The sequence below is a fragment of the Seriola lalandi genome, unplaced genomic scaffold (assembly GCF_002814215.2).
Source record: "Seriola lalandi dorsalis isolate HSWRI2012SDOR001 ecotype SW California unplaced genomic scaffold, Sedor1 jcf7180002054898, whole genome shotgun sequence".
NCBI lineage: Eukaryota > Metazoa > Chordata > Actinopteri > Carangiformes > Carangidae > Seriola > Seriola lalandi.
In genome coordinates this window covers 3,797,856-3,807,608 of record NW_019525450.1, presented here as the reverse complement: position 1 = coordinate 3,807,608, position 9,753 = coordinate 3,797,856, and the positions used below count along the sequence as shown (strand labels likewise).

The following is a 9,753-nucleotide window of genomic DNA, read 5'->3' as shown; positions in this document are numbered from 1 at the left end:
GTTTCATGATATACGGACTGGCAACCTTCTGATCCCAAGCCAAGGCCCTTTCACTGCAAACTGGTCAAAGACACTTTCATCAGACTCCCCTTGGAGATGAAAGCAGCGACTGTTGCTCTTTCTGTACCTGTGATTGCACCTTGATTTGACGTCAGGTACCAGAGCGGGACAGGGGGCAGCAGGAGACCATTGTCAGCGAGCAGAGCTATAAACTCTGGTTCTGTGTCCAAATTACCCAAAAGTTAGAAATGGCCTTTATCAGCTCGCACTGACCTTCACACCTCACATCTCATCTGACAGATCACAGTTGCATTGCACTCAGCCAATCTCACAGACAGCTCGGGCTTTCAACAATCCCTGAAAATAAAAGATGGAAAAAAGTCTAATACCAATGTCTACAACATTAATAACCCCTTTTCCCAGCAGACACAAATAGAAAGAACAGGCAGATCGCAGGCGAAGAATAGGTCAGGAACATCAGAATGCTCTTACCTAAGACAAATTATCATAGCTCCTCCGAAGGAACATTAGCCTGCTATGATGGATATTTTCAGTATAAGTAAGAGGAAGCCAAGTTGATCAGAAAAGCTCTCTCTGCAGTCTCCCTCTGAGGTCACACACACACACACACACACAGGCCTAATTACACAGCTTCTCACTGTGCTCCTCTGCTGCAGGTGTGCAAATACTGCCATCTTCTGTTGGAGCATGAGCACTGGCCCACTGCTGAGGCTCAACAGTTCATCTCCAGCAGGCCTGCCCACTGTGTGGGTGCACTCAGCACTGCACCAACATGTGGTGTTCAGTTTTCATTGTTAGATGTGTCCTCATTAAGAGCCGCAGCACTAAAAAACAAAACAAGACAACTGCTACTACTCTGAGTTAATGTGGCATTTGTTTAAGCTAACAATTTTTCTCTTGCCCACTGAATTTCTGACTGATGATTGAACAGGACAAGTATGTATAAAACCTTATAATAAAAAAAGAGCAGAACTCAGAAGCTTTGCATAATGAAGCTGAAGGAACTTTTAGTAAAGTCCATTGTGATTCTTCATGAGTGTTGGGTGCAGTGACTCCAGAGGGTTGTTAAATAAGGACTACAATCATGTCTACTCCAAATGTCCTCATTCAAGCAGGCACTCAAGCCTATAACAGGCCTCCAGAGATGTCCCGTCACAGCTCTTATATCCAACATGTTATATTCAATATCAAGAGGAATTCAAGAGGGAAGCCTATTCAAAATAATTCACACTGCACTTACGTTGACAATGTCAGATGTAATGTTTGGGAGATTATTCTTAAAAATGTACAACTAGTAAAGGAAGGATAAAGTAAACCATTTGAGGTGAGAACTGTTAGTGGCAGCTCAGGGTTTGACCTAAAAAAGAAAACCTTTCCATAAAAACAGGGTAATGTATTTACAACTGGTTTCATTTGTCATTTTTTTCATTCACTGTTGCTCTTGAAAACCATATCTTTATTTCATAACCCACTCAATAGAAAAAGTGAATTATTTTCTAATTATAATTAATATAAATGTGGCTAATGTGATTATTAGGAAGAACCACTTCTTCCTGTGTGTGAACATTTAATTGTATTGTGCTGGATCCATCAGGTCATGAATTACATCATTTCACCTTGTTCATGTTGTGATTACGTGAACAGACCTTGTATCTTTCCAAAAATAATATTTATGTTGGAAAGAGCGTGTCCTCTGTGCTGTAACACAGTCATCTGCTGTTCACCCCTGAATGCTTTAGCTCTTATTCTTACAACTAAGAATCTGTGTCATTCATAAATGTTCCTCTGAGTTCAAACTTGGTCTCTGCTCTGGAATTACAGAAATTCAGAGGTCTCCTGTGTGAGGAGTGAGGAGTCACCAGCTGAGGCAGCAGCTACTCAGATTAATAAAAGATAAGCGTCTGTCTCTATACACACACCATTTATGCACATTTATATCGGCAATAATTATTATTTTAGCTAAACTTTGAAATACGATAGTTGTGGTGAGTTTGACAGACAATGAAGACCAAAACATAGAAATTAGAAATTAAAATGATACTAAATATATCAACTTCACACTGAACAATGTATGGAAATGTTTTATTTTTATACTGATCCCTAAATTCTTTTTTTAATTTTTTTCATTATGTTATTTTTTTATTGTTCACACTTCAATTATCCAGATATTTTATTGCACCTCCACAGATAACCACTCAAAACGATCCCTGTTTACTAATTTAACATTTTTATGAACCAACATCTTACATGAGCTTCCCTCTATGTTTCAATATATTGAATATTGTATTGGATACGATGCATGATGGGTAATTGTAATCATGAACAGGTGTGCATGAAGCTGATGGCTGAGGGCTGATGTCGTGCAGAGATGACACTTCACCCTGGGGAGGCCTGCTATTGGCTGATTCGGTGCTTGAGGGAGGACATGACCTTTATTTACGACACTGAGGAATCAGCAGTCAGCAACTACGAACCACAAGCAGACTTTGGTTAAAGTTACTTTCAGCTTCCTTATATAAGGCTATATAAAGATTTTCTTTACTCATACGTCAAAGTACAGACTGGTGTAGATATTACACTGTCATATAAGATACAGGTCAGATCTGAACACTCATGATGCACACAATATGTGTGGAAAAACAATTTATTCATACAATGAAACACACTTGTCATATTGACTTGAGAGAACTTTCTATGATACAAGGCAACAGACAAGTGATAAAAATAACTTTCTGGGCCTCTTAAATATTGTTCTGTAAGTCAGTGTCTCTGGAATAAAGTTTAGGCTTCACAGGTCGAGGATGAAGCGGTCGACTTTCATCATGTAGGCTGGTTTCAGGTAGCGCTGCAGTTCGCTTTTCTTCAACCACACAAAAGAAGAGGTTGGGGCTGCGGGGGGGCCACTGTCTGACAGGACGGCCTTGAAGAAGAACACCTTTGTTCCCACGGAGCCCTCTGTCCGAGCAGCTTTGGGGAGTTTGTACTTGTACACTCCGCAGGGGGCATTGCTGAGGAAAGTCGCCTTGAAACCGGCTGCTGTGGGAAGAGAACAAGCTGTGAGTTCATGCAGCTGGAGGCAAAAGGTGAGTTTAAGTGCAGATGTTCCTAAACTTTATGCAGTTGCACAGAATTTATGAAGCTGCAGTTGTATTTTGCTGTATTCCTCTGGATTCTCAGTGTTTGACTGCTGTAATTAAGTGTTATATTACTCTAATACTGTTCTCGTTCTCTGCCGGGGCAACAACACATTTCTCTCAATTAAGTTTTAATCTAATCTCATGTCATCTAAATCCCAAGGCCCCAGTTGGCTCAACATGCCATGTTAGACGTTCAATCCCCACTCAGTCCAGCTATATTAAAAATGGATCAAGCCCTGCTACTGTAAGACTCTTTAAATAAAACCCTTCACCTAATGGCATACGTTAATGTCAAGTGGAAAGTCTTTATGAGGAGTGATTGATGGAGTTGTCACATTAATAGTTCATGAGCAATGTTGTGAAACAGTTTAAGATATTCACTCACTGGTTTTATTTAAATGCTTAAGAGCTTAAAGGCTTCGTTCCACCACATGCAAAAAAAAAATATGAAGAACCAGCCCGTTTCACAGCTGAGGTTAAATATCTTGTATGAGGGAACACACCAGGGTCACTGGATATAATACTTGTTCCATCCTTTGCCAGCTGTGACCTCTGACCTTTAACTCCCTCCCTATGAGTCGCTTATAATGCAGCTGATTCATGAACTGAAGCCATCAGAGGTTTAAGTGGAGATGACAGGCTGGAAACAACTACTGGAATGTCATTGGTCTAAAAATGCTGTGTATGTAAATGAGTTGCAGGTTGGAGGTTTAAAGATGGTTTGTCCCTCTTGTTGTCGATAATAAAAGATGATTGTGCTTTAATACCACAGAGGTGCTCGAGATAAAATCACATCAAACTTTAATGATCCGTGGGACAGAACTGGGTCATTACTGCTAAAAGAGATTAGGATGTAGATACAGTAAGACTGCAGCAAATGAAGCGTGTTGACAATAACAAAACCTATAACAGCTGATATTTATTGTATGAATAGTACCTGGTATCCTGCTCTAAGCAATGATTTTGGGGCTCACTGAAATACACTATAACCGATTCCCACAAGCTCTCCTTCAATATTCTGTGTTTTGATTACAGTTAATGTTCAATTAAAAAAGGATAGAACCATAAAGTCAAGGTAAGGCAGTTAAGAACAGCGCTGTTGTTTATAAAACATTATTTATCATAAAGCATCAGGTCTCTGTCAGTTCCACTAAATATGATTTTAAGTGGCATTAGTGCATTGATATAATAAATAAGAATATAATGCACTGACATAAACGTGCATCAGTACAGGAAATACTTTCACAGACGTTTTTTACTGTGTTTTACATGGAAAGCTGTGGACGTTGGACAAACTTGTTTTAGGGATAGTGTGATGGCTGATTGCAGCATGTTTTAACAATAACTACAGTTTAACAGTTAAAGGAAGCGGACAGACACTCCTAACCTATTAAATGTGCTCATCTTTGAAACCCTACACCCTTAGTTCATGATGCAGGTGTTCTTTCAAAAATATGAATTCTAAAGCCCACCCTGCCCCCTATTTCTATTTTTGTGAATTATGAACTGTATTTAGACACAAAAGCTCAGTTTGCTGATGTATCATTGACAAATAGACCTTTTATTAAAGCTCCTTTTCATAGGATTCAAACGTGTTTGAGAATCTGGAAAAAGGCTCTATGAGTTAAAAGTACCGTTATGAATATAAATTTAGATACAATCACATAAAAGCTCTGTGCATGGGGGCTTTAAAAACCTGACATCAGCCAGTCACCCAACTCTACAGACCACAGCTAAAGAAAAAAGCTCTCTTCACATTTTTCATTATAAATGAATTCAAAGTCAAATTGAATATATTCCAGAGTTAATAAGTGGTAGGTCTCACAGAAAGCAGTGAAATCTGAAGTTGTTTTCAGGATAAAATGTTCACCGATTGCAGCATGTTTCATTCATAAAAATGAATGAAACATGCTCATGACTCTTTAAGGTAAACCTTAATAATTCTGTGAATACACACGTTATGGATTACCATTTGCTTTACATTATAGAGACAATGTTAGTAATTCAATACAAATAGCTGAAGGATATCAGCCTCTTCGGTTAGATATACTTAATATAATGTTGTGCGTTCACTGCTGTCTCGACACCAGGCTATTGTGTGTGTACATATTCTATAAAATATATAAACATTTTGTTTTTGCCCCCATTTTTCATGAGTTGAAATAAAAGCTCCGAGTTGTTTTCTGTACACACAAGAGGCTTCATTCTCTCAGATTTTGCGCACAAATGGGTTCGTGAGCACTTCTCCTTTGCCAAGATCATCCATCCACCTGACAGGTGTGGCACATCAAAGCGCTGATTACACAGCATGGTTATTGCACAGGTGTGCCTTGGGCTGGTCACAATAAAGGGCAACTTTAAAATGTGCAGTTTTATTTTGAAAAAACATTTATTTGCCACTGAACTATGGATTATGGACGACTTTGGCTACAGATTTTTTTTTTGATTGGGAAGGTTGTGGATCATAAAACGAATCAGTACCTGGTGTGTCCACCATTTGCCTCATGTGGTGCAAAGTTTTTAGCCTCCAGGAATTGTGTACAGATCCTTGCAACACTGGGCCGCACATCATCAAGCTGCAGGATAAGATGATGGCGGCAACCGAACGGCACGACAAGGGGCCTCAGGATCTCGTCACAGTATCTCTGTATATTCAAATTACCATTAATGAAATGCTCCTGTGTTTATTGTTTACTGCCCAGAACATAACCCCACCAACACCATGGGGCACTCGCTGGTATTATCAAACTGCTAACCCACATGACGCTATACACGCTGTCTGCCATCTGCCCGGTGCAGGGAAGACTTGGATTCATCAGTGAAGTGCCAGACGCCATCAAAGCTGAGCATTTGCCCACTCAAGTCGGTTACGATGACAAACTGTAGTCAGGTCTAGACCCAGGTGGAGACGACAATCATGCATATGAGCTTCCCCGAGTCGGTTTCAGGCAGTTTTGCGGAAATTGTTTGGGTGGCCAGTCTCAAAGATGTCAATCTAGCAGGTGAGGAAGTCGGATGGCGTGGTTACATGTGGTCTGCGGTTGTAACCACACGTCACCACGCATTATTGCCAAATTCTCAGGCACAACATTGAAGACAGTTTATGGTTGTGAAATGACCATTCACAGGAAACAGCTCTGGTTTTTCATTTAACATGCCAAATGCACAATAGCTCAAAACGTCCCAACGTGTGTGGCGTTGTGCTGTGTGATAAACCTGCATGTCTTAGAGTGGCCTTTTATTGTGACCAGCCTGAGGCACACCTGTGCAATAAGCTGTGTAATCAGCATCTTGATATATCACACCTGTCAGGTGGATGGATGATCTAAAGGAGAAGTGCTCACTAACACGGATTTAAACACATTTGTGAAGAGAAATCGGCCGTCTGTGTGCGTGGAAAAAGTCTTCTTTCTTTTATTTCAACTCACAAAAGATGGGAATAAAAACTAAAGCAGTGCGTTTATATTTTAGTGCAGTGTATATATCAATGCTAAATGAGCCTGTAATTGAAGGTTAATTGGTCTGTAGGATTTCAAAACTTCTTCTATTTTAGTAATTTACAGTAATTTAATAATAGTATAATCACATAACAATTTCTAAAAATGGGGGCTATGTTGTCTATCTCTGAAGTATCTGACATTTCTTCAGGCTGGAAAACCTGACGTTAACTTTTTAGTGCAACATTTTAAATCAAGTTAATGGTAAGTGTCTCTGCATTAAGGAGCTGCACAAAACACTGAAAAAGTTATTTCAGTGTTTTGTTTTTCTGTGATTTGACAGAATGTACAGGAAAACACTGAGCAACTAAAATAAAACCTAGCATAAAATATCAGCAGCTCATTTAAACATGTTCATGTTACCTGGCAGGGAGGCGAGGGCTCTCTCAGCTGTCTGTCGTAGCGTCTCTCCTTCCTGCCACTGAGTCTGAGGCAGCAGCCACAGCTTTGCACTGCCAACCTGCTGCTCAGCCAGAAGAACCAGCGAGTCGGCGAGGCAGCGCTCCACTGAGGTCAAGTCCTTATCCACATCAGCTAAACAAGAGGCAAGAGACAGAACCGTCAGCTGCTTCACAGCAGCGATGTCTCTCTGTGACTGTCGAGCAAAATTTACACCAACTTTTGAAATGTCACAGGGAGTATAAGGCAAATTGGAAAAGCTGCAGCAAATAGTTTTTCTGAATGTCAGAAAAACATTAGAATCCTGCAGAGAGTAAAACAAGTCTCTTCCCTCACTGGTGATCTACTTTAAACACAGCTGTGTGACAGGCCTTCAGATCATCCAATTTTCTTTCGTCTTTGATTAATGATTGAAACAAAACAAAGGATGCATACTTTAATATATCAGCTTTTTCATCATTCACATTCATAATATTTAAGTATATTTCAGAATGTGTATATTCTGGTTCACTTATACTGCACTGGTGAAAGAGTTAATATTTTCATACTGACCTCTGACCCTCGGTGCTGGCTGGAAGTTCCTAAACTTCTGCTCCCAGGAGTCTTCCTTGTCCTGAGCCAACACGATATTCTGGTCCTTGTTGTCGTCTTCATCTTCATCAAAGTTGTAGTCGCCTGCCATCTTGCGACTCATCCTCTCCGCATCCTCCAGCAGCTGCAGCTCGTGATCCGACAGCAAGCTTTTCTCCAACTCCATCTGAAATCAAGTCAGGGCAGGTCTCCATGTCAAACTGCAGGACATTTTTCTCTTGTGGTGGAGAAATATGACTGACATTGAACCCTTATCCCTGCCCATATTCAAGCTCAGCATTTAACTATGACAGTTGATTACAGAGTTTGTCAGCATAGATGGTCTACAACAATATAAAGTGATAATATCACAGAAATATATGGAGAAAATAAGAAGCATGATAATCCTACATTACTCCATCATTAATTTAGTATGACACTTGAAGGCATATGCATATGAGATTTTACTGTAAAGACTTTAATGATAATAAGCATGATAAAACATATCTAATATGTCCCAGTGTGAGACAGTCTCTTATTTGTCTTTTATCACTAATTTAAAACGACAACTAATTTAAACTCTGAAGTGTTTCAGGATATAATTACAACAAAAGGAAGAGGGTAAAAGTGATGTGCTGGAATGACTTCCGCAAATATTCAGAAAAGTGTTTGAATCATATTTCATGAGTTATGAGTTATGGTCAGATTAACCTGCTACAGGGCCCTGGAGAAAAAATTTTGTTGTGCCACTAGTGTCCCCAGTTGTAAACTGTTCTTATATCCCCAAGAAATACACTACTGCTGGACTGATTAGTTGATTAATCAATTAGTGGGTTGCCAGTAAATTTATTGGAAACTATTTTGATATTTGATAAATCACTTCTACCAACTTCTGAAATGGAAATACTGACATCGGTTACTTTCACAGTTTTCTATGACAGTAAACACAACATGTTTGTGTATTTGACTGGTGGTCAGAAAAAAACGACATCTGAATATGTTAATTGGGCTTCAGCCAGGTAATAATGATTGGTACTTTTCACTTCTGTCTGACATTTTATACACTAAGCAATCAATTGGTTATTGAAGGAAATAACTGAACACATGTTAGTTGATGCCTTCTTGTACTCTTCTGAATAATATTAACGTCTGTGTAATTAAGACACACAGGGTAGTATTATTCACTGAGGAAAACTCAAGAAATTTGATAAAACACAGCTGTATAACAAATTAACACAATTTAAAGTAAAATTATTAAGGTCTTAACATTCTACACAGGGTAGTTCTCCAAGACCAGGGACACAAGACAAGAGGGTGGACAACCCGTCATGGTTCATATTCTACTTTAGTGGAGCAAATATCTGACAAATGTGCAAATCGTGTGGGCAAAAATGAGAAGGAGTAACTTTAGGTTTTAGCGGTCTATGACCTTCGTCAGTTGCTTGCTTTGGTAAACCAGAATTGTAAATAAGAGCAAATGCCAGGTTTTCGCAGGTTTTCCTACATGCAATTTCGCCTGTTGGGTCACACATTTCTTTGTATCACCTGGTTGGGAAATGTGAGTATTTTTTTCCTGGAATTTGCTCACCTGTGGTCCACCATAGATAGTAAAGCATTTTGTTTCTGTCTACATGGCTCTCTGCTCCTCTTTCAGCCCAACAAACGCACCTGCTGTATCATCGCACTGAACCGCTGCTCTATCGGAGTGCTGTCCGCTGAGATGACCGGCAGCCTCTGCAGACACACAGCCGCCATCAAAGCCCACGGAGAACTCGCTCTTTCCGTCTCACTTTTGGTCTGCAAAGTCGCCCGACAAACAGAAGTGCCGGAAAACTGACGAAACCCAGTCTTTCCAACCGCTGCCCTGCTAAAACAAGACAGAAATTGTAACATGGGTCGACTGGCCATCCTTCCACACGGCGCAGCCATCTTCTTCTGCTACGTTCAAGGTATGTGCGAAAATCGAGACGCTGGCTATTACTGATGAAAACAGGATGGAAGCGTGATTTTTTAGCCGCATTACTCCTCTCACGACACCAGAATACAAAACAATTAATTATAAATAAAATATTGACGCTAGTGCCTGATAAAATGCGTTCTCTTGTCATTTCTCTGGAGGGTGAAGCAGA

General features: G+C 39.9%; 1 protein-coding gene across 2 annotated transcripts; it reads right to left on the bottom strand.

Annotated features, from left to right (window-relative positions):
- Nucleotides 1–2,649: 2,649 nt before the first annotated feature.
- mrpl46 (mitochondrial ribosomal protein L46) lies at nt 2,650–9,559 on the bottom strand. 2 transcript variants are annotated; one of them, XM_023429643.2, is made up of 4 exons: nt 9,293–9,559; nt 7,607–7,811; nt 7,019–7,189; nt 2,650–3,057 (listed from the first exon to the last, which is right to left on the bottom strand). In XM_023429643.2, exons 1-4 carry the CDS (start codon nt 9,551–9,553, stop codon nt 2,810–2,812), a joined length of 885 nt encoding a protein of 294 aa, XP_023285411.1. In that variant the 5' UTR covers nt 9,554–9,559; the 3' UTR covers nt 2,650–2,809. The 2 variants fall into 2 exon arrangements, with proteins under 2 accessions (XP_023285411.1, XP_023285412.1); XM_023429644.2 differs by having other exon boundaries at nt 2,650–3,054.
- Nucleotides 9,560–9,753: the final 194 nt, after the last annotated feature.

Bases quoted from the DNA above. Each gene is read 5' to 3' on its own strand.
- mrpl46 (XM_023429643.2), bottom strand. From the start codon at position 9,553: ATGGCTGCGCCGTGTGGAAGGATGGCCAGTCGACCCATGTTACAATTT. The intron at 7,812-9,292 runs GTGCGTTTGTTG...ACTTGATTTCAG, and splicing joins TCAGTGCGATGATACAGCAG to ATGGAGTTGGAGAAAAGCTT. The intron at 3,058-7,018 runs GTAACATGAACA...CTCTTCCCACAG, and splicing joins AGCCCTCGCCTCCCTGCCAG to CAGCCGGTTTCAAGGCGACT.